Source organism: Haliotis cracherodii, unplaced genomic scaffold (assembly GCF_022045235.1).
Source record: "Haliotis cracherodii isolate W230 unplaced genomic scaffold, xgHalCrac1.p SCAF_22, whole genome shotgun sequence".
NCBI lineage: Eukaryota > Metazoa > Mollusca > Gastropoda > Lepetellida > Haliotidae > Haliotis > Haliotis cracherodii.
The window spans coordinates 7,111,432-7,137,767 of NW_027266278.1; the positions used below are offsets into that span (position 1 = coordinate 7,111,432).

At 41.1% G+C, this 26,336-nt stretch overlaps 1 protein-coding gene across 8 annotated transcripts in view; it reads right to left on the minus strand.

Annotated features, from left to right (window-relative positions):
* Positions 1 to 837: 837 nt before the first annotated feature.
* Positions 838 to 26,336, minus strand: part of LOC139471326 (uncharacterized) — a 91,562-nt gene continuing 66,063 nt past the window's right edge. For 7 of the 8 annotated variants that reach the window (XM_071253644.1, XM_071253640.1, XM_071253642.1 and 4 more), the window contains 10 exons: positions 21,833 to 21,889; positions 20,856 to 21,034; positions 18,759 to 18,911; positions 17,796 to 18,001; positions 16,992 to 17,077; positions 15,596 to 15,768; positions 14,287 to 14,472; positions 13,317 to 13,393; positions 9,050 to 9,154; positions 838 to 7,641 (listed from right to left, as the gene is read on the minus strand). In XM_071253644.1, coding sequence (XP_071109745.1) covers positions 7,481 to 7,641; positions 9,050 to 9,154; positions 13,317 to 13,393; positions 14,287 to 14,472; positions 15,596 to 15,768; positions 16,992 to 17,077; positions 17,796 to 18,001; positions 18,759 to 18,911; positions 20,856 to 21,034; positions 21,833 to 21,889 — 1,383 coding nt within the window. In that variant the 3' untranslated portion in view covers positions 838 to 7,480. Of the gene's footprint in view, positions 7,642 to 9,049; positions 9,155 to 13,316; positions 13,394 to 14,286; positions 14,473 to 15,595; positions 15,769 to 16,991; positions 17,082 to 17,795; positions 18,002 to 18,758; positions 18,912 to 20,855; positions 21,035 to 21,832; positions 21,890 to 26,336 lie in introns of all 8 variants that reach the window. The other variant, XM_071253638.1, reaches the window with a different exon arrangement.

Below are 26,336 nucleotides of genomic sequence, written 5' to 3' on the forward strand. Positions count from 1 at the left end.
AGTTGTTTTTCAGATTTATTTTATGTTTCCATTTTTCACATTCTTATGACCAATGTCGAGCAAATTAGATCACAGGATCATTCATGTTACTCTGTCGGAAACGATCTTCATAATTCTCTCTGGGTTTATCCCAGGGGACAAGATCAGCTAAAATACCATAAGTGATTCAAACAGTAATAATATGTCTTGAAGTATCTTACTTTTATGAGTATTTTCATTATTTTTATGTAAACAGTGAGCAAAAATAGACATTTCCTTATAAATCTGGGGTGAGCATTACCTGAATATTTAAAAAACATTTTGAAAAATATCTTAAATGATAAAGATGATATGTTATTAGCCTAAAAAACAGACTTAATGATAATATTATTGGAACAATATAGCCTAACTAATAATGCCTTTAAAAGGGTGTATCAAAGAGTGAGTTGTGTTTAATGCCACTTTGAAAAGTATTTCAATCATATACTGATTTTGCTAATAGCCCTTTACATATATAAGTTAATTCTTAAAATAACTTGGTTAAACCAGAGAAAATATACCATAATACGGTCTCTGATAATTGAGATAGGTTTGACTGAGTAATTCCCCTTTATGGCCAGAGTGATTTCCCTTGTTGGCTATTAATAGTCAGTATTGTAGAATTCTCATTTCAGATGACAGAATAGGGAAATAATTTGTCGAGTAATCAAGCTGCAGCATAAACAAAAGAGAACATGCAAGTTAAATATATGTAGAAATTTCTGAGTACATATATGATTCCTTATACCTTTTTAACAGTAACAGAGTACCAGTATTATGTTGGGAATTGTTTTTAGACATTTGAGTAGAAAAAAATGATACATATGTTCAACCAGGGCTAAGAAAACATAGCCTCTACTTTCATTTTCATTTCCTTTGGAGACACAAAACATGAAAGGTTCACAATATGAAGGATATTTTAAAAGAAGTTGAAATAAAACGTCATAACTGTTCACATAGTCATAAGAGCTACATCAATATCTAAGCTTATTTTTCAATTAAATATACATTTTTTGATTCATGACATGTGTTTGATCTAGAGGTTTGAAAGTGCCTCAACAAAACATGTTGAGCTGTACTATTTATAGCAGTACTTGGTTGTGTTCAGATTAATTGAAATAATTGAAGAATGATAAGAACATTGAAATGACAATGCAACAAATACAATTTTCAATAATTGAACACGAACGATTTTGCCCCTCTCTCAAGTCCTCAACTGTTTAAATCTTGTATTAAGGGTTATTCACTTCCTACTTGGAGCAACACATGAGGAAGAGCGAGGACAGGTCTTTATTGGAAATTAAAGGATGAAATTGGTATTTGAGTGATCTAGTTTTACTGAAAATAAGGTCCAAAAACAGGAAAAATGAAACCAGCTGGTAAACAAGGTAGAGTGAGTGAGTGGGTAGGGTTTCACGCCGCTTTTAACAGTATTCCAGTTATATCACGGCGTGTCAGCTTAATGTGGAAGGAAAGCCCGAAGTGATGCAGGTCTCAGACGTTTACCACTTCGGTGAAACCCACGAGCATGGGTATGGGGCTGCCAAACCTAGAAACATAATCGGGGCGAACCAGGATTCGAACCCACAATCATAGGTTTCTGGCGTGCCCAAGGGATGCAACTCTGCACAGCGAATCGCAGCGCCTTAGACGACTGGGCCACCCCTGCCCCTTTAACAAGGTATAAGGATCTATACCGAAACACTGCTTTTTACAGTATTAAAGTTGTTATCCATAAATTGTGTCTACCTTGTCATCTGTCAACTTCTAAGTAATACCTATCAAACAATTCAGCTGGTTAACTTTGATAATTGATCCACTGGGGTAATAAAATCATCATGAATTTACAACCATTTAGTTATGAATTTCTTTCATAGATAAGAGTGAGTGAGTATGGTTTGACGCCGCTTTTAGCAATATTCCAGCAATATCACGGCGGGGGACACCAGAAACGGGCTTCTCACATTGTACCCATGTCGGGAATAGAACCCGGGTCTTCGGAGTGTCGAGCGAACGCTTTAACCACTAGGCTACCCAACCGCCCCTCATAGATGAGAGACACCATGGACTTCAATATAGGTTATACAAGTCCAGAGTGACACTATATCTTAAAAAATACATTCTTTCATTAAAAATCATTTTATCTAAGTTTTTCAGAAGACATTACAGTGGTTTATTTCCAAAAAATTGTTTTACAGGTTTATTTCAAGGTTTTTCTTTATAAGACATTCACCCCAAATCAATCCTGACAGTTTCTTTATTGGCCTCCTGCATGTTGGCATTTTAATCAAAAAAATAATTAATCTGGTTTGCCCTCAGCCAATTATTACACCGTATTTGACGTAATAAGCGCCCCGCTCTAGTAAGCGCCCACGGCGATATTTGTTAATATATTGGCTAGTGAACAATTGCTATCAGCACCCCTTTCGATTGATCAATGTACACAAGACTTATATATTCGTGTATAATACGTGTGTCATATGCATATACATTATATTTTGGTAAAATATATCTGTCGTATATAAACATTTCAGGCTGTCAGCATAAACCACGAAATTTACGATCTTTCAACTCTGTTGTTTTTCACCAAAATAATATTCTAATAAGAGTCCCCTATTTCTAATTTTGAGAGCGCCCTGGGCGCTTATCATGTCGAATACGGTACTTACAAGTGTTGTGAACAGTAATAACTTAAGACTTAATATGCTTCAGCTACTAAACTAAACAGCTGATCAAAATAAATTCATCAATCAATTAGACCCTGTATTTTACTCATCGATGTATTCATTTCTAAATACCTCTTGATATTCACAAACATAAACCATAGCAACACCCGAGAAAATTCATTCCTGGATCGCAAGTGTAATTTGATTTAAATTGGTTCTGATCCAAAAACAACAAATTATCTCAGGAATTGCTGTCAAAAATAAGACTAATAAAAGACATTTGACTTTGAAAAATATTAAATCCTAGTATCAAAAGATGAACACAATATTGGACAAAAAACATGACATATATGTTTGTGGTTTCTTCATGCCCATGAGATACAAGGCATTGCGACCTCCAGATGACCTTGAGGAACAAGGCATTGCAACCTCCAGATGACCTAGAGGAACAAGGCATTGCGACCTCCAGATGACCTAGAGGAACAAGGCATTGCGACCTCCAGATGACCTAGAGGAACAAGGCATTGCGACCTCCAGATGACCTTGAGGAACAAGGCATTGCGACCTCCAGATGACCTTGAGGAACAAGGCATTGCGACCTCCAGATGACCTCGAGGAATAGCTTGGTGGGCATATTGTAGGTTGTCATTGTTAGACTTCAGAGATCAAACATAAAAATTGAATGAAGATTCATAAATCAAGGTATCATCATGTTAATATTATACTAATCAACAAACTTCCCAAAATCCATCTGTTTCTTCCATAACACCTAGAAAAGTAATATCAAAAATGCTGAATCAGCAAAATTAGTTCATCTAAGATGTCTGCCCCGAAATAAATACAATGTTCATTAATGCATCATTACCTTGGACTATTTTCCAGTTCACTTCAGACAAAGCAGATATTTTCTTACACTGTTCTTGTTAAATGCATATCAATGTCTCCATGGAGAAACATACTTATCGGTGAGTGTTATTCCTGGACCTGAGGTAATCAGGGTTTTTTCCACAATCAGCAAAATCGTCATCATATCACAAAACTTGTTACAAAAATCAATACATACAGGTAGAGAGTCATCAAGAAGGAATGATATCAGAGACTGGATGACTTACAAAACAAGTAGTTCCCTGGCTTTTACCCATTAAGTCTCAACAGCATGGAGAAGTACATAACATGACCAGTATGCAGACTCAATGGGTACAGCTTGGCAACATAGGGTTAATATACATAGGTAACCATTCAGGACCTTACATGTCAAACGGGTAAATGAATAACTGTTGTTTAACACCTTAAATGTGGCCACACCTTTAGAAAAGTAAGTGAACATTGAGTGAGTGGGTGTATTGACTACCCACTGTCATAACTGAAGTATTATATCAAATGGGACACCAAAACCAACTTTGTGACCATGGGAATCAAACCCATGTGTTTTGTCAGAAACTGAACACCTGAACCACAGGACCACCCCTCCCCAAGGAAGAAGTGGACCAGTCGTAGAGTCCATAAGTGACTGATTTACGGTCATACAGACCTTTTGGAATTGCCTGGTTATAATAATTACAAAAACATCAACAATGACGTCATGAGCACCATCATGTGTACACACTGCATAAGCCAGGAACATCGTCTACAACAGCCAGTGAAATATTGACAGTCTGGAGTAACATTGGACCACTGTTCCATAGAACCAGCAATCTGTACAGAACACACATATACCAGTGATAAAACACTGACCTTGTTGGAAGAAAATAGGTTGTTACTCAGTGTTCGAAATTAAGCATGAGTGTCAAGAGGTTCTTGTCACAACCCTTATAATAGATGGGGGTTACTTGACCCCCTTAATTTCGAACACTGTTACCTTATTTAACATAATTAGTGCCCTTGATAGATTTGTTAAAGTCATTATCACATTTTCTAGTTTTAATTGAAAGATATCAAAACTACTGGGGACAACTATTTGAGGTTTAATATCAATAAAATACAAAATGCTGCAACGCTTACATTTTGACATAATTTAGGTTGTCTTCATAAGCTGGCTAATTTTTGCCATATATTTTTCACTTGTTCAATACACTATGTGACCATAGCCAGATATCGTCTTTGTAAATTTGGTGAAACCCATGAAAACAGCCATGTGAAGACAAATGATAATTATCAGGATCTGGGATTTAAACCTATGACCAGCAGATCCTCGCCAAACTAGGATAAGATCAGGTTCAATTTACTGATAACCTTCAGCTGACAACTCATATAATTGTCTGATGCAGGTACATAGGTGCTGTACTACAAAGTAGTTCACCTAATAATGGTCAAGGTCATGGCACTAAAAATCTTAAATACAGCATTGTAATCCCTAACTAACCACAGCAGTGGTAAATATTCTTCCCAATTAGCCACAGTTGGAGCTGAATATTTCTGACATATATATTACTTGATTACAAACAAAAATACATATTTACGTGATAATAATCATAAATAATTATTTTGACTATTTGTGATTGATGTAAAGTACCATTAAACCATCAATGCCAAATTTACCATTGTCTGGTGTTGTTATCCACTGACTATATACATACTGTAACCTGTGCTACATGTCCTTAGGCAATAACATATTCATTTATCTGTGTAGCATAGCTTACGAAATATTTGACTTGGCACCCTTGGCACAGTAACCATGGTAACCAGACATGGAACCCTTCAAGAAGTCTCTCACATGTTATCTCACCTTTGGTGCAAATAGGCACTAATAGCAACAATAACTAGAAACACAAACATATTTCTGCCAGATTATCAACGTCTTCCAGTCATGAAAGGAAAGTGACTGCATTTTCATTTTGCATGACAAAGATGATCAGCTCCGTAGGGAGTGGGTGACAGTTTCTGAAGGTTCTTCTTCATCTGTTCTTCCTCCAGCTGCTTCATGGAACATCCGTGGACTTCATCTGTCCTTGGTTTAGTTGAGCAACTATTTTTCACATCTACTTTATCCAAAGTTTTATAAAACATTAATATGAAAAAGTGGTATGTGTTCCAGGTTGAACTTCAGAAAAGATGGCATCATTTGGATTTATACGCTCAGAACTTGGAGATTGACATTTCTTGACTCTTCTGTCATCTTGGACCAAACAGATCAGCAAGGTCAGACTGAAGAAATGGATACATTAACCAAACGCATCTGATTTATATCAGCTGTACCTTTGGGGGACATTTTGGCCAACTTGTTAGAGCCTTGAGGTTAGCCTGACCTTGAGGACCAATGATGCCTTGACTCAATTCCATCCCTCAGGTCACGCTGACCTTGACCTTGTGGACCAATGATGCCTTGCCTCAATTCTATCCCTCACGTCACGCTGACCTTGACCTTGTGGACCTATCATGCCTTGGCTCAATTCCATCCTACAGGTCAGACTGACCTTGAAGAGACATAACTGTAGCTGACCCAATTCCATAACTCAGATCACGCTGACCTTGAACACATCCTGGCTATCATTCTCATGCACGTAGCATCTCACAGTTGTTGGTGTTGGCTGACTCAGATTACTGTAGATTACTGTTCATCATGAACCTTGTTTATCCCTCAAACTGACACATCCATCCATCATGTGCCTTGACGCATCAAAGGTACTTGACCAAGTCTAATGTTCACATACTGTTAACCATTCTCACATAAAGGTCAGACTGACCTCACATGCGTAAATCATGTACCTCAACGCATCAAAGGTACTTGACCATGTTTAATCTTCACGTACTGTTAACCATTCACATCATAAAGGTCAGACTGACCTCGCTTACGTCCACCAACGACCTCGATTCATCACACGATTTTGACCATATTTAATGTTCACATACTGTTAACCATTCACATCATAAAGGCCAGACTGACCTCGCTTACGTCCAACAATGACCTCGATTCATCACAGGTACTTGACCATGTTTAATCTTCACATACTGTTAACCATTCGCATCATAAAGGTCAGACTGACCTCGCTTACTTCCACCAAATGACCTCGATTCATCACAGGTACTTGACCAGGCTTAATCTTCACATGCTGTAACCTAAAAACACAGGTCCAGTTGACACATCCATTCATCATGTGTCTCGACACATCAAAGGTACTTAACCTCGTCTTATCTTCACAAGCAGTTGACCACTCACATACACTGGTCAGTCTGACCTCACGCATCCCTCCTGTTCACCAGACCATCCCCCCTCATTGTGCGCTGTACATCCCTCACCGCACCAAGTGCCGCAACATCACTCCAGCTGGTATCACATAACAGCACACAATGTACAAATACTGATCAAGATATTCACAGAGACTTTGACACAGGAACAAGATCTAGCCGAATCTTGGGAGAACAAACAATCAAGAAGCAACGTTACATCCACAGGAAGCTTGAATCCACTGATGCTCAACATCAACAAAATAATTTCACATAATCAACATGAAAACATTGTCATGTGTGTTTGATATGTAAGTTGTGTGCAACTCAATCCTCAGTGATACCACTGCGACCAGCACATCACATGACATGTCAAAAGACTGTCCCAGGTCACATGACTAGTTTGTACACAGTTTCGGATCACATGACATTTAAAGGATGCCCCTCTTGGCAATAATCGTCCTCATGTGCTTCACTGCATATATGATGCGAAACTTGAAATCATGAAACATGCAGCACATGACCTCATCAGTAGCATCTTTAACTTAATCATGAAATGTCGGATGTGGATGCTTAGCAGCATCCTGAAATCGTGTCTCTACTAATTTGCATTGTCAGTGATAGTCCCGTCACTATTTGGCGGCCGTTTCTGTGTACTGTTGTGATGCCAACAGTAGCCGGTACCTAAGGCGCAGATTGCGGGATCGAACGTGTGAGTTCATGATTTCCTCTGTGTAGCATGCCGGGAACCAGCCTCGTTCTCCATCCCGAATACGCTCTCCCTCGTACCACTCTGTGTCAACAAAAGAGGATGTATATCAGAAAAACACATACGGAAACAAAGGTGTGAGAGTATTCAGTGAGAGAGTTGGGTTTAACGCCACTTTTAACATTATTCCAGTTATATCAGGGCGTGTCAGCTTAATGTGGGAGGGAAGCCCGAAGTGATGCAGGTCTCAGACGCTTACCACGAGCACGAGAATGGTGCTGATAAACCTAGAAACATAATCGCGGCAAACCGGGATTCGAAGCCACAATCATATGTTTCTGGCGTGCCCAAGGGACGCAACTCTGCACAGCGAATTGCAGTGCCTTAGACGACTGGGGCACCCGTGCCCTCTGTGAGAGTATTGTCTTACCCTAATTTGAACAATATTAAAGTTATATACCTCAACGTAGATTAACATAGCAGGAAAACCATGAGGAGACACAGACATTTAACACTGTCGTGTTACCCATACACAGTGAATACCGTATTCGACGTAATAAGCGCCCCGCTTATAAGTAAGAAAAACGTTTAACTTCATACAGCCATGACGGAACTGTGCATATTGAATTGCTAGTCCCTTAAAAATACAAACTGTATTCAAAGAATATATTCCGAGCTGGCTTTTACTTTGGGTGAAATGATAAAAATGTATCATTCTTTCAGGACCGTTTATGAGTTAATTTGAAATACATGTCTCATGTGGTACACAGGGTTATCTTCATGCACAGATCATCATGACTCCCGTATTGTAACACACTGACTTGAATGAGCCTAAGTACTAATATTGCTTATTAGGTCGACAGACTGAATGGCATTTAGAAGCAATACACAGAATTTATGGATGTCAACTTCTTTATTGTGAGGAACAGAATGTTTCGGAGTATATACTTCCTCCTTCATCACGTGAATAAGAATATTCTCTGATGAAGGAGTAATTATATACCCCGAAACGTTGTGTCCCTCATAATAAAGAAGTTGACATCCATGAATTCTCTTCCTTCGGAATATATCATTGAATAATAAATATTGTTTAAAGGAACAGTCAGCGATATTCCAGCTGTATGGCCGCAACCTGTAAATAATTCGGTCTGGACCAGACAATCCAGTGATTAATGTGAGCAATGATCCATGCTGTCGGGTACAAGGAAAACCCAGTCACCATCCATTAAGTCGTCTCTAACGACAGGCATGTGTTGCTGGGGACCAATTCAAACCAGAATCCCCAGGGAGCCATAAATGTATGAGTGAGCGAGAATGGTTGTACGCCGCTTTTAGAAATATTCCAGCAATATCGTGGCGGGGGACACCAGAAATGGGCTTCACACATTGTACCCATGTCGGGAATCGAACCCGGGTCTTCGGCGTGACGAGCGAACACTTTAACCACTAGGCTACCCGACCGCCCCTCATAAATGTACGAGGAAGTACTCACGATCCTCAGTCTTCTTGTAGACATTGACCACATCCGACTCCTCCAGACTCAGCTCGTCCGGTTCCTGGGCCACGTATTTCTTGACACACTGCACCTGGGGACAGTCTGCAACACAACCAGTGAGTGAGTGAGTGAGTGAGTGAGTGAGTGAGTGAGTGGGTGGGCGGGTTAGTGAGTGAGTGAGTAAATGGGATTTGAATGAGTGAGTGAATTCCATGGCTTGATCGTAGCACCACCAGTGCTTATTACGAGTTACGTCCCTTCTATGTCCCTTCTACTGACCAATCAAGTTCCACCACTCCTAACACCACACCACACCTCCCTTGCATTTACTTCAAACAAAATGGTGGCACCCAGTCAAAACGATCTGATTGTTAATCATGATATTTATTGTAATAAAACAGGTCCTACCTCGCAAAATGCATCAAACCAGTTGAGCGCCTTGATTAAAAAACATGAAAAGATTTGGAAAATATCTATCATTGCTAAGTTTATGGTACACATGCTTTGCAAATGCTGCAATGGTCCGAAATCTGCACTGAAGTTTATGAACCGGCTGACGATTTCGTTACACGATTTTGATAGAACTATGCACAGACTTGTTAGTCCAGTCAAACTATTACTCCATAATACCATCCTAGTTCTGCAAGGATGGAAACTGGACTTTTATAGTAGTTAACTCCACTGCCATGGGAAGATGGGTTTTACGTAACTCTGAGCTCTATTTCAGTTTATTCAGTGTTTCAGCTTCATATGGGAAGAAGTGATGCAGGTCTAAAGACGATAAGAACTTTGGAGAAACACAGCAAGCAACATAATCTGGGATTCATAGATTTGAGGATTGCCTAAGGGACGCAACTCTGTACAGCGAATAGCAATGGCTGTTTTAACATCACTCTGAGCAGTATAGCAATCATATCACAATATATGGGAGGAAAGTAGGTCTTCAATATTTACCACTTTGGTGAAACCCATGAGCACAAGTATGGTGCTGACAAACCAAGTAGCCTAACCCGGGACTTAGACCCACAATTATAATGAGGGAGTGATTTGTGTTAAGCTACTCTGAGCATTATTTTATTGATATCCATCATATCAACTCTTGATGAAACCATGATTGCATATAGCACTGACAGACTAATAATTTTACTGAGGTCAAATCTTGGATTTGAACCCACTGCTAAAAGATCCTTGCAAGGCTAAAAAACACAACTCTACACTGTGAATTGCCTATGTGCCCATTAACTTATCTGAGGTGAGGTGAAATGGGGTTTAACGTCGCGTCCAAGATTATTGCACTTATATAGCGACGTGCATGCACGTGTGTGTGTGAATGCTTTAACTAGTCCGGACTGATGCCGATTTATAGCGCTAGCACACTGAGATACCATGCCGCAGTTTAACATGAATACCCTACTCAGACACAGTATACTGACTCCGAGCCGACCAGTCCTTGTTTTAGCCCCTTAATGCCGAGCGCCAGACAGGGTAACAACAAGTACCATCTTTTAACGTCTTTTGGTATGACGCGGCCAGGGATCAAACCCCAGACCAAACCACGGAGGCGGTCTAACATATCTGAAATCCATGAAAAGGTCATAGTAACACTGAGATCGCTTTGCGAAATGTGGCCTTTGACAGCATCTTTCACATTGAACAATGTCCAATATAGTAATTAAGCAGTAATATCACCATGGAAACACCCAAAACTGGCTTCACTATATGTATGGATTTGGGGAAGTAGATCATGCCCATACTGTGTCATGCAACACCTCACCCATATACATTGTCCAAGGTCAAATCTGGCAAGCTGACCAAAGGAGTGAGTCAGTCAGTATTGTTTGACCATCCATCACCTGCATACACCCAGTCAACCTCTAGCACCCTAACCACCCATCCTCCACCCCAAGCACCTGTAGCCTCGTCATGTCACCATGGTTACACTGATAACGATGGTTCACTCACAGTTTTCTACCGGTATACTCTGCAATATTGACATGGCCTTATGCAGTACCCATCCATCACCTGCATACAACCTGTCAACCTCTAGCACCCTAACCACCCATCCTCCACCCCAAGCACCTGCATCCTCGTCATGTCACCTGGGTTACACTGATAACGATGGTTCACTCACTGTTGTCTACCGGTATAATCTGCAATACTGACATGGCATACACCCAGTCAACCTCTAGCACCCTAACCACCCACCCTCCACCAAGCCCCTGTAGCCTCGTCATGTCACCATGGTTACACTGATAACGATGGTTCACTCACAGTTGTCTACCGGTATAATCTGCAATACTGACATGGCATACACCCAGTCAACCTCTAGCACCCTAACCACCCACCCTCCACCAAGCACCTGTAGCCTCTTGTCACTAGGTTACACTGATAACGATGGTTCACTCACTGTTGTCTACCGGTATACTCTGCAATACTGACATGGCCTTATGCAGTACCCATCCATCACCTGCATACACCCAGTCAACCTCTAGCACCCTGCCCACCCACCCACCCTTCACCCCAAGCACCTGCAGCCTCGTCATGTCACCATGGTTACACTGATAATGATGGTTCACTCACTGTTGTCTACCGGTATACTCTGCAATACTGACATGGCATACACCCAGTCAACCTCTAGCACCCTAACCACCCAACCTACACCCCAAGCACCTGTAGCCTCTTGACACCATGTTACACTGATAACGATGGTTCACTCACTGTTGTCTACCGGTATACTCTGCAATACGGACATGGCATACACCCAGTCAACCTCTAGCACCCTTACCACCCACCCTACGCCAAGCACCTGTAGCCTCTTGTCACTAGGTGACACTGATAACGATGGTTCACTCACAGTTTTCTACCTGTATACTCTGCAATACTGACATGGCCTTATGCAGTAACCCATCCATCACCTGCATACACCCAGTCAACCTCTAGCACCCTAACCACCCACCCTACGCCAAGCACCTGTAGCCTCTTGTCACTAGGTTACACTGATAACGATGGTTCACTCACTGTTGTCTACCGGTATAATCTGCATTACTGACATGGCATACACCCAGTCAACCTCTAGCACCCTAACCACCCACCCTACGCCAAGCACCTGTAGCCTCTTGTCACTAGGTTACACTGATAACGATGGTTCACTCACTGTTGTCTACAGGTATACTCTGCAATATTGACATGGCCGCAGCATCTAGCTTAAGAAGATAACTGTACAAGCAGATGACTTTTCCTCTATAGTGAGTGAGTGAGTGAGGTGGGTTTTACACTATTTTTAGCAATATTCCAGCATTATCACAGTGGGGACACCGGAATTGGGCTTCACACAATGTCCCCATGTGGAGAATCAAACCCAAGCTTTTGGCATGACAAGCAAATGGAACATCATAATAAAAATATAACTATGTTTCAGACTGTTGAAAAAAAGGAATTGTCTGCCACAAACATTACATTGTTGCAATAATAAAACAATACTAGTCTTAATATACAGTCAATACTTGATTTTATGGATATAATCGAAATTTGGACTTTGTTCTCGTTCAATGTTGTTCTTTTCAGGTCCATAAAAACAGTCCTTTCTTATATAGAGAATCTCACCCAAGTGTCTTTGGAAATCAAATATATCAACACGAGTTGATCAAAGTGGAAAAACTCTGAGGCTTGATATTTGATATCAAAAGTCATTAGGGTGAGATTTTATCGATCATGCAACATCATTCTTCCAACTCTTTCAGTTTGTAGATAGGATTAACCTCTATGCTATTCCACTGAGGTGCGGTAGAGTTATTATGTATTGGGGAAAACATGCTCACAAGGTTTTGGTAGACAGAGCATGCCCTGGGGAGAGGGAAAAACCAAGGGGGCATTGCGAGTTCGATCCTCGGGAATATAAAGAAAACATTTGTCATTTGATTTTACATTTCATTACATGTTACAATCTGAACGGAAGTTATATTAATAAAATACCCGGGATATTATATAAAATCCCTAGGATATTATAGCAAATATGACTTGAATATCCTATAAAATCCCTGGGATATTATATAAAATCCCAGGGACATTACAACGTCCCTGTTTATGAGATTTAACCCGACTTGAAAGTAAAACCTCACAATAGGTTTTAATGCCTATAGAAAGAAGTCTCTTACTTAATAGCGATCCCAATGAATAGGTTTATAAATAGAGTTAATCTCTATGCTATTCCACTGAGGTGGGTTAGAGTAAAGACTTGGACAACTCTGGTATTGGGGCCACTCACCCCAGTCTTCATAAATTCTTTCTGTTTCTGACGTCTGTACTGGAGTTACGGCATCAATCCATCGAGTTCTATCGCTCCTGGAAACAAACATTTCGGGATTAGAAGTGAGGTGCTGTGAGGTCCAATGGGGTTTAACATCGCGTTCACAATTATTGCACTCATAAGATACACAATTTTCCAAGTAGCAATGATAAAATGTCCAAGCATAATGATTACTATTCTCATATTAGGGTAATTCACACGGCAACTCATTCACAGGTGAGGAAATCTACTATGTTTATGATAATAATGTAATATTTTTCTTATCATGAATAGTTTCGTCACATGACAAAAGAGTGAGTGAGTGAGTGAGTTGGGTTTAACCCCGCTTTATACTGTATTCCAGTTATATCACGGCGTGTCAGCTTTTTAGTGGGAGGAAAGCCCGAAGTGATGCAGGTCTCAGACGTTTACCACTTCAGTGAAACCCACAAGCACGGGTATGGTGCTGACAAACCTAGGATCATAATCGGGGCGAATCGGGATTCGAACCACAATCGCTGCGTCTTAGACAACTGGGCCACCCGTGTCCCCAGAAGATTTAGAAGCTGGTAACACATAAAAACATATTTGTCACATTGCTATCCAAATATATTTTGTGTCCTTCAGAAATGACAACTTTTTAAGCTTTAATGACTTCATTATAGAGTAAACACAATGCATGGAGAACAACTTTAATACTGTAAAAAGCGACGTCTTGCTTTAACAGTATAAGGATCTATACCGAAACGTCACTTTTACAGTATTAAAGAAGTTGTTATCAATAAATTGTGTCTACTTTGTCATCTGTCAACTTCTAAGTAATGCCTCTCAAACAACTTAAAAAGTACTTTAGCCATGTTCCTCAAAGAAGTTCTCATCCTAAAAAGAAAAGATTTTCTGATATCATAATCTGTTACTAATATTTCCGCCATGGTCCCCCCCAACTTACGCTGATGCACATGACAGCACCATCTCGACCTGCTTCTTCTCGAAGTTCTCCAGCATGACGAGGAGGAAGAGGTTTTTGCAGCCATGGGGCACGCCCTGGGGCAGTAGGCGACACTTCTCTACGTTGTCTATTGCCTCCACGTGGAGAGAGTTACGTTGGCAATAATCAGTCACAGAGTAGGAGTTGCTGAAAACAGAAACTGTTTGTTAGACAACTGATTTCAGAAGAGTTATTACAGGAAAAACTTCTGTCACCGTTGCCAATTTGTACTGTGTCAACACTCAAAATGGTGCAGTGTGCCAGCAAACATCGTTTAAGAAAAAGGGTTTTATCGCAAATGTTGGGATTGTGTATGCGCTTTTAATGAATTTTGAAGGTTTTTACAGGGCGGTCATTTTACCCCACTCAGCAATATTCCAGCTATATGATGGCGATCTGTAAATAATCATGTCTGGACCAGACAATCCGGTGATTGACATCATGAGCATAGATCAACGCAATTGGGATACAATGACATGCATCAACCAAATCAGCGAGTCTGACCACCCGATCCCGTAAGTCGCCTCTTACGACAAGCATAGTCACCTTTTACGGCAAGCATGGGTTGCTGAAGACCTATTCTACCCCGGATCTTCATGGGTCTTAAGATTACCAGCAGAAATTACTTAGAGGGAGTGAATGTTGTTGTGCAGTCAGCAATAGTCGGACTACATACAATGATGTGTTATTAAGCCACAGGGAAAGAGGACACACGATAAGTCACATGGAGTGAGTGAGTGAGTGAGTGAGTGAGAGCGCACCACTCTAAGCAATATTCCAGCAATATCCAGACAGGGGACACTACAAATGGTCTTCACACATTATACCCATGTGAGGAATCAACCCTGGTCATTTAGGGTGACGAGTGAATGCTTTAACCTCTGGGCCACCTCTGCCTACATGCTTGGGTTGCTGAAGACCAATTCTACATGTAGGAGAATCAATCTCCATGACAACAAAACACATAAATCCATCCTACCCCTTCTTCTTGGTGAGTGAGTGAGTGAGTGAGTGAGTGAGTGAGTGAGTGAGTGAGTGAGTGAGAGCGCACCACTCTAAGCAATATTCCAGCAATATCCAGACAGGGGACACTACAAATGGTCTTCACACATTATACCCATGTGAGGAATCAACCCTGGTCATTTAGGGTGACGAGTGAATGCTTTAACCTCTGGGCCACCTCTGCCTACATGCTTGGGTTGCTGAAGATCTATTCTACAAGTAGGAGAAATCAATCTCCATGACAACAAAACACATAAATCCATCCTACCCCTTCTTCTTGGTGACCATCACCATGTCGTTGAACAGGAACAGGAAGGTGTTCTGTTTGCTGGGGCCTCGAAACGCCTTCCCAAATGGTATGCGGCTACTGGCATCGGTGCTGATCCGAGTTAGCTCCCCTTGTTTCACGATGTATCGGGATGATGAGATAAGCGGGATTTCCTGCACAACAAACACAACATTAACTCAGGCAATAATCTTGCACGGATTGTTATAATAGTCTCTGTCTGGATGACTTTTGTTTGTTTTGTTTGTTGTTTAATGTCGCACTCGTAAGGCTTGGTACCCTCAATATCATACGGTTCAGCAAACCACTGGTAGACAGTCCATGCTGTCAGGGTATAATAGCATCCTATGAACCACTTCCCATGTAGTGAGCCAGTGAGTTTGATTAAATGGCACTTTGAACAGTTTTGTTTGTACAACCAAGTCAGCGAGCCTGACCACCCGATCCCGTAAGTCGCCTCTTACAACAAGCGTGGTCGCCTTTTACGGCAAGTATGGGTTGCTGAAGACCTATTCTACCCCAGATCTTCACAGGTAGCCTTAATTACATATGAATCCTAATACTGAAATAGGATTGGATGAGGTACTGCTGATGCAAGTGAAAGTTTAACTCACTCACTAATTCTGAAATTATTGAAGAACAAAATGCTTTAACCACTAGGCTGCTCAAATGAGATGAGGAGAAATGGGGTTGACCTTCGCGTCCAAGATTATTGCACTTATATAGCGACGTGTGTGTGTGGATGTGGCTGCTTGTACCAGTCCGAGTGATACTGATTTATAGTGCTAGCTCACTGAGATACCATGCCGCAGTTTGACATGAATACCCCACTCAGACACAGTATACTGACTCCGAGCCGACCAGTCCTTGTTTAAGCCCCTTAAAACCGAGCGCCAGACAGGGTAACAACAAGTACCATCTTTTAGCGTCTTTTGGTTTGACGCAGCTGGGGATCGAACCCCGGACCTTCCGCTCTCTGGGCGGACGCTCTACCACTAGACCACGGAGGCTGTCTGCTGCTCAAATGAACCACAGACAAAACTGTCTAGAGTACACTCATCCAGATGCTACCATTATAAGGGAATTCCACCGGACATAAAAATTTCCAGATAAACAAAACAGAGTAACGTTGGTACATGTAGAGATTCTCAACAAAGTCATCCAGAAGTTTCCAGACTAACGCGACGCAGGCTAACAATGTTTCACTATATAAAAAATAAATCGTCAACACCAAAGGATAACCAGCCTCCATTATCCTCCAAAACAGATTCCACTGGGTGTAAACAGAGGTGAAAAGTATATAAAAGAACACGGAACATCAGCGATGACATCACGTGTAAATAAATAGAAGTGAAAAAATATCATCCATCACACTGACCTTGACCTTGAAGTCGAGCTGCGACGCCAGGATACACATCTGTTCTGTCTGCTGCATCTTCTTCGCTCCGTCATTGCACTTCCGCACTACCTGCACACCGATGTCAAATGAGTGAGTATGGTTTTACACCGCTTTATGCAATATTCAGCAATATCACAGCGGGGGACACCAGAAATGGGCTTCACACATTGTACCCATGTCGGGAATCGAACCCGGGTCTTCGGCGTGACGAGCGAACGCTTTAACCACTAGGCTACCCGACCGCCCTAAATGAGTGAGTGAATGAATTGGGTTTTACGCTCACCAAAGTGAGTGAATGTTGTCATGACAACCGAGAAGTCATGCAATCATGGATGAAAGCAATAGCAATGACCACTGCCATCAATGGACGAAGCCACACAATTTGATCACACATTTTGCACACCCGATTATCAACAATCAGTTACCTCCACAGAAACAACATTGGTCTTCACAAACAATGTAGATAGAAGTCTTAACAACTGCAAATTGTCATAGTAGAATACACATGATAACGATGTAATGTTCAACTATGTAAGGGAGGTAAGTCTCATGATTTGTTCGATGTTGACCACTAAACAAGATATATGAAAACAAAGAGGAGTGTGGTTTGTTATTTTGCCAGAAGCATAATAATGATGGACTGCCCAAAGGACACATCTCTGCATATCAAATTGCAGCCCCTTAGACGACTGGGTCACCGTGGCCCCTCACACACTGAGGACATTCACTATTGCACAATCGCCACTGACTCACTGACATAAGTCATATTTGTGATCGATCCACTCACCCTGTGAAGATTCTCGAGAGCCTTCGCGGAAGACTTGTGTCTCCGGGAGCCTGGTTCCAAACGATGACAGATAGCATCCACCAATAGCGGCAGCCTGGTGATTCTCTGCATCGGCAGCAACAGGAATGACGACATCGGCAGTGACTGGCACTCAGGATTACGCTCGAGACGACGCACAGCTTCTATATACTCTACGCGTTTCCTGAAAGGATGTACACTGATTGTTAATTCAATTCAATATATTATCCGTCAGCTTACGTGAAGGAATTTTTTATAGTAAACTGTCAATCATTAACAGGAAGGAGTCAGCAATATAAAAATGTCATTTACCTGGAACTTCATTGTCTACAGTAATGTCCGTCACTGTTTGTCTACGGTCCAGTCAGAATCCTAATTGTCACTGTTGTGTCAGGTTTGTTTAAATATTGTGAGCGCCAATGTGCACGCGCTATGACGCCATGCGTCACGTGCCCCAGCATCGGGAGTGACGTCATGACAATGTACTTCAGACGTCTTGTTGCTTGATGTTCCTGCCAGTTTATTTGCGGGTTGTTCAAGCACCTGATGTACAGTCTTACAAATACATGACAAGTCACTGTAATATTTTATTGACATTTTGTCTGTCAAGAAATATGGATAACCTCACCGGACATTCTAGTGAGTGAGTGAGTGAGTATGGTTTTACGCCGCTTTGAGCAATATTCCAGCAATATCACGGCAGGGGACACCAGAAATGGGCTTCACACATTGTACCCATGTCGGGAATCGAACCGGGTCTTCGGCGTGACGAGCGAACGCTTTAACCACTAGGCTACCCGACCGCCCCCCAGACATTCTAGAGTTCCATCACACCGAAATATGTGAAATTGACTTCTCCTCCTATTTCCAGGCAAATAATAATCTATGAAGAAAATGTAACCAATGCAAGAAGTGCCAATATTTCCCTATTGTCCACCTACTTCAATGTGTCGAGCATGTGCTCCTGGAAGCGCTGGTTACTGGTGTAGCGTACATATGGCTCGAAGTTCTTGATGGAGTGGTTGAAGATGATATCACAGATGTCACTCAGCACACAGTTGGACTGCCACCTCTCCTCCAGGTCCGCAAGGAATCTGCAGATGAGAGTGATTGAGTGAGTGAGTGAGTGAGTGAGTGAGTGAGTGAGTGAGGGCAAGCAAGCGAGCCACACTCAGCAATAGTCCAGCTATATGGCTATGGTCTGTAAGTAATCGAGTCTGGACCAGACAATCCAGTGATTGCAATACGGGCATCATTTTGATATGATGAGATAAACCAAGTCTGCTAGCCTGACCACTTGATCACATTAGTTGCCTCTTATGACAAGCATGTGTTTAATGCTGCTATGAACAGAATTTCAGTTTGAAGTGGAAGAAAACCCAGAAGTGAAGTTTCCAAATTTGGTAAAAACAAAGGAACACAGGTATGGTGCTGGCAAAGCTTTAAATAAAATCTTGGCGAACCGGGACTCAACGCCACAATCAGAAGTTTCTGGCAAGTGGCTCAACTCTGTGCAGTTAATTGTGGCGCCTTAGCGGAATGGGCCACCCATGCCCCCACGTCAGCATTACGGACAAATTGTTGAAGATTGGATGTGAACCACATCAGTGACACAATCCAGCAATTCTTGCCATGGGCAGAACCATTGGAACATCATCTAAATCCTACGCACGGAAAGGGACAAAACTCGGAAGAACCATTGGAAAACCTACCCTCTCCCTACCCACAATGAAATGAGTAGAAATCACTGTAAATCAAGTTAAGTAATACCCCCCACACACACACACCCCATCCCAAAGTGTCACATACACAATTATACTTTGGAACAAGGTAAAGAGTGAAGAATATACCCCCGATATACTTCTTAGATCAAAACATTGAAAAAGCAATATTTGTTCAGAAAATCTACTTATCGAAAGCAAACTTTGCACTGCACCTCTCCTATAGTAGAGAAAGTGTTCCTAAACTTTAAAAGAATATATGAATTAGTTCTCAAGTTATAGCTAGCACAAATGTTGAAGTAAAAAAACATTAAGTTCAAAACATGTAAAAATTAATATTTTCTCAGAAAATCAACATATGCACTACACCTCTTCTACTAGTATGAAAACTGTTCGCTTAATTTGAAAAGAATCCATGAAGTACTTTCCAAGCTATAGGTCGCTCAAATGTTTAAGTAAAATATGATTACACTGAAAAATCAGAAAAATCCACATATTTCAATCAAACTTCACACTGCACTTCTCCTATTGCAGTAGTTTTCAAGTGATAGGTCGCACACAAACATGTCCCTGTAAGGACAGAGGGACGGATGGAATACCTTGGTATATACCACCAGTTAAGGGACATCAAGAGTGGACTTTTCCAGACACCTTGCCTTCGGTTTTTTTATCTACTTGAGCCAAAGAAAACACAACAGTGAGCAACTCCACTTTTCCATGTGAAACGTACGTGAACGACACATAGTCAGTCTTACGGACACCAAATGCTCATTTCTTACATCAATAGGGATACCAACATGGGTTTCAAACTACACCCAACTGCCCTCTGTAGTAAAGTGAGTTGAGTGTGTGAGTGAGTGTGGTTTTACGCCGCTTTTAGCAATATTCCAGCAATATCATGGTGGGGGACACCAGAAATGGGCTTCACACATTGTACCAATGTCAGGAATCGACCCCGGGTCTTAGGCGAATCGATGTCAGGAATCGACCCCGGGTCTTAGGCGAATGCTTTAACCACTAGGCTACCCGACCACCCCCTCTGTAGTAAAGAATTCACATTGGTTTTATAGTCACATGAGGGACCAGTTCAAAAGTTTGAAGTTATGCCTCAAAACTTAAGCAATTAAGTTATTTATCCGACATCAACTTTTGAACTGGTCCCGAAGACAGGCTCATCAGTCAACAATACCATGCAATCTGCCTGACCATTGGGTTCCTATTTAATAGACTTGCACAGGCTACTGAGGACCAGCTCCACTCTTGAAACAACAGAATACTGTTTTAAGGTTCACTTTAGTTAAACCCACTCATACATACTTTTCACTAGCATCTCTAATAGCACCGATGTTGGAGAAGAGAACCTGACGTTCCCTCTTTGTGACGACACAGCGATCGGAGTGGTCGGCAGAAAACTCTGGTGCTATCAGGAACACCGTGATGAGGATGTTCAGACTCTTCAGGTACGACGCCTCAGATGTAATAATCTCAAACATCGCCTGTAGAAACATAAACAGAGCATAAAGACATGCCGCGGACAATGGCACAGTTAGCGGTCACCTAATAGTTCTGATTTACTCACAAGGTCACAAGGTCATATTGTCACAAGGTCACAAGGTCAACCATCATTCAACAAACCTGTACAGTGAGTGAGTGAGTGAGTGAGTGAGTGAGTATGGTTTTAAGCCGCTTTTAGCAATATTCCAGCAATATCACAGCGGGGGACACCAGAAATGGGCTTCACACATTGTACCCATGTCGGGAATCTAACCCGGGTCTTCGGCGTGACGAGCGACGCTTTAACCACTAGGCTACCCGACCGCCCCTACAAACCCGTACAGAAAAACTAAATAGTTTATACATTAGAAACAGTTGTTATTACCTACAAGGGCAAACATATCTGGGTTCATAAAAATCATGTGCCCTAGGGTCATATGAGATCACAAGACAACAGTGCATTGTTTCCGTCACCCGGACGGCATTGTTGACATAATTGAATCTTATTGTGACGTGTGGTTGGAATGACGTCACAATATAAACAATGTCATAGCTGAAGATTGTTGACATCATTCAACAAATTGCAACTTGCTGTCCTTTAAGGTAAACACTAAAATTTGTCTCTGTATACTATGTTTATGACACTCGTCCTAAAGTCTGGTATTTACCTCACTATCGCTTGGGAAATATCTGAATTTATATGTCACTTAGACTAACATTTTAAGATGCGCAATATATTGTTTGTCAGCGCGTGATTGGGGAAGTCATTAATAAGATAAAGGTTATTGTGCACGACTCACTTCTTGCAGTTTCCTCTCTTGCGGTTCCATCTTGTCGAGCACCCCCTTGTCCACAACCTGAAATATAACATGCCATATAAGGACGCCAGTTTGTTGAACACCACAGTCAGCAATTTCAAATACATATCACAGAGAGCTGTGAATACATTTGAGTTTGGGCCTGACAAACCAGTGATTGACGTTATGGGCAGAGTTCAATGCTTTCAGGGCACAAGGACAAGCTATCAACAAAGCTTGTGTGCCTGACAAACCAGTGATTGACGTTGTGAGCAGAGTTCAATGCTTAAGCCATCAACAAAGTTCGTCGGCCTGACAAACCAGTGATTGACGTTATGAGCAGAGTTCAATGCTTTCAGAGCACAAGGACAAGCTATCAACAAAGCTTGTGTGCCTAACAAACCAGTGATTGATGTTATGGGCAGAGTTCAATGCTTTCAGGGCACAAGGACAAGCCATCAACGAAGTTCGTCGGCCTGACAAACCAGTGATTGACGTTATGAGCAGAGTTCAATGCTTTCAGGGCACAAGGACAAGCTATCAACAAAGCTTGTGTGCCTGACAAACCAGTGATTGACGTTATGAGCAGAGTTCAATGCTTTCAGGGCACAAGGACAAGCTATTAACAAAGTTTGTGTGCCTGATCACTCAATCAGTTTAGTTGCCTCTTACGAGTTCGGTTCACCTAGAATCCACACAGAGGCCACATCATGATGAGGGCAGTACCTACTCATATGACAACAGATCCATGATGATCCGGGTTAGAATAGGTCTTCAGCAACCCATGCTTGCCATAAGAGTGAGTGAGTCAGTGAGTGAGGTTTTACGCCGCTTTTGGCAATATTCCAGTAATATCACGGTGGGGGACACCAGAAATGGGCTTCACACATTGTACCCATGTCGGGGATCGAACCCGGGTCTTCGGCACGCGAGAATGCTTAAACCACTTGGCTACCGGACCACCCCTTGCCGTAAGAGGCGACTATGATGGGGCGGTCAGGCTCGCTGTCTTGGTTAATGCATGTCATCGTATCCCAATTGCATAGATCAATCCTCTTGATATCAATCCAGACTTGAATTATTCACAGACTGCCGTCATATAGCTGGAATATTGGCGAGTGCAGCGTTAAACAACACACAAACAAACATCATATGATATCGTAAATTCTTTGAAAGAAATATCATCGTATAACAATGACGTCTCAGAATCATAGAAATTACATGTCATCCAAGAAGGGATTGATGTCAATGCCACTGTGATCAGTATTTTATTTATATCACAGCAGTACAGCATAATATAAGGGGAAAACCCAAAGTGACCTATGTCACTGATGTTGTCCATTTCGGTGAAGAGGAACTGGGACCTATTGGGACCTACACTACTGCCTAGAAGTTCATTCCCCTTACACGCATGGGCAACGCGTTACGCAACCAGTGTGCATCGGGTTGGTCACGCGTGTGAGACCCGTGTGCAACGCGTTGCACACGGGTGTGCACCCCGTCCGCCACTCGTGTGCAACGCGTGACACACTCATTAGAGGGGGAACAAACTTTTGACCAAAGGAGGACCCGTGTTAAGCAGAACCTGGAGGTGGTAACAAAGAGAGAAAATTTTGTCATACTGACAAAAAATGATAATACACATGTTTTTGCTAATGTCTCCTTTCTTGATGTGATTTTGTGGGAATAACATGAAAACTGTTGTGATTAAATAGATCTGTCTTGTTTTATACGACCATTGCTTCTAAATCCGATGGTGTTAAGAGAATACATGGTCCTGGAACATGTTATTGCAATTGAAATGCTTTTATTGTGATTTGACATGAACCGTCTGTAGAACGACTTTCAGTGATAATATGTATGAGGTTTGGCGGCGCATTGTTTTTATTGGACCCTAATTACTTTATGATGACTTGGACTCTTTATCTCAGCTCCATAGCCGTGAGGCTTGAAAAGAGCAGCATGTAATTAATGAGGGTGGGTTATATCATTGAGGATACACTTGATGGAGACCTGTAGACGTAAGCGCGGGGTTGTGTTTTAGCTGGCCGTTCGATAATGGCCGCCAGGAGAAGTGAGCTTTGACTGCGTCATCTAAAATAAATAATAACACACAGCAGTGTTATTTTCACGGGTCTGTTGAATAAACTCCCAGCGCTACGGTCAGTGTATCTTCTACTTGATCCTTGATACATCATTTTAGTTCAACGTACAAAGGAGCACTGATCTAAAGCAGTTCCGCGGGAGTAGTTGTTACCTGTGCATTACTGTATTTTCCCAGTGAGTACCCGGATGATATAGCAGAAATCTAGACTTGTTCGCGACCTGTGCTCGCCATTCGTAAGCGCATTTTTATTGATAGTAGAAGGACGTATGGTCACATTGATCAACAAAAATGAAATACAGTTTTGGAAATGTAGGTATATTAGTGGGGAGCATCGGTAATGGTGATGCAGTTTTGATAAGTCACGTGCTTGGTAATTGTGCGATCTTCGCGTACACTATTTTGACTTGCAACACAAAGTAAATATTTCATCTGAACATTGCTTATTTTACCGTGTGTATATGTTTACATTCAAAATGTAAACAGATTTCACTAAGGAAATTTATTAAACGCCTAAATATTCAGTTTATTTTACAAATTAACTGAAAAATATGTCCATCTTTATTAATATGATAATGAATTCCAAATATTTGTTTATGTTTAATATCATCACCAAGTACAGTTCTGTATTGTTTGGCTTCTTTTCTTAGCATAATTAGTATATTGTGATGTGTTTAAGCTCTTTTGATCGTCTTTATCATTTTTAGTCAGTCGGTTAAATAAATGAATAGATTATTCAGTCAATTTGTAAAATGACTGAAATATTTAGATATTTAATAAATTGCCTGAGTGAATCGTATTTTACTCATGACGGTAACATATACACACTTACAAAAGAAAATACATGTGAAAACAACGTCTATCGCGCATCGAAAAACTTCCCAACCAAACGGAAAGGAACAAGAATGATTCTGTTCAAAGCTGCAGCGAATGAATGAAAACAAAATGCAAATATCATTATTACAACCTACCAAAGTTATAATGTATCCGGGAATATCAACATAAAGGAACAATATCCATTGCGTCTGCAGCTGTACAAAAATACTTATTCGATGTCAAATGTCTATGTGAGAATCAAAAACTTTAATAATAATTATTTGGAAACAATATTTGGAATATATATGAAATATATTACAATATTTAGATATATCGTTTTTAAACGTTATTTAAATGTATCGAATATTATAACCCGTGTTTGTTTCTTAACTGATCACTTAGTTTGTTTCAATTGTTTCACATAGGTGCCAAGTTAGCTGAGAAAGCCCACGTGACAACTATTTTTATAATGTCCACGGTTCTTAAAAACATACATTGTGTTAGATAACAATGAACAACCAGTCAATGTATTATCGGTTACCCTTTGAACAAAGTATGTTGTTTTTACATCTGTACTTCACGCCATGATATGAGTGTATTCCCTAGGTTTATTAAACCTACCTTCACATGTAAACACTTACTTTTGACATATCCACTGTGCAAGATAACAGTAATTAATCAATCAGCGTATTTCCAGTTGATCCTTTGATGTCTGGGAATGATCAGTTGATTTACAAAAAAAAAGTAAAGCAACTGATCATACATCTCTTGCTGGGCTGCCACGTGCATGTCACATAACTCACATTCCACCTCACTTCAAACCTGGATTTAGATTGAATAATTACCCCAGGTACAAGAAAGACCAAATTTGAACCTTTATCGGGTAATCTGAGGTGTGCTACAACTAAGTATACATGTTATAAATTCATTAACTGAGCAGCAAGTGAATTACGACAAATACAGAAGTATAGGGTTATACCAGAAAATGTGGATGACAACAAGGGAGTAGTAATTGTATCATCCACGCAATCCGAAATCCGCAAATGCTTTCACTCAGGGAAACTTTTTTATTATTAAACTGTAACCATCAGGGGTATTTCCAAATAACGACATCCGATGAGCTTTTGCAGTTATTTGTCTGTTTGTTTAGGCTGAAGAAATTAATTACCATGCGCCCTTTGTCGAAATCTTCATAGATCACGGGTAACCAATCAGTTTTCAAAAATGCGTAAGTTTATTTAGCTGTCCTTGCAGACTGGTAGCCCAGTCTCTTGTCACGCTCGGTTGCGTTAACGAGCAAATTGACTCACGGCAGCTAGTAAGCCCAAGCGGAAATCCCAAGGTCGTATTACCTGAAGAATCAACCTTCATTTGAGAAATATCTACGGCTCTCAAAATCAATATTTCTCCCAATACTAAAAGTCAGAACTTTCTAACCAAGGATTACCAGTTGAAACTGGTCGACTGCTGAACATTCCCAGGGAAGACAGCCAGTGTCCACTCTGTAATTCTATCGCTGTGGGAAATGAATTGCATTATTTATTCCGATGTGAAGCTTTTCACCAACGGCGATATGAACTCTTAAAT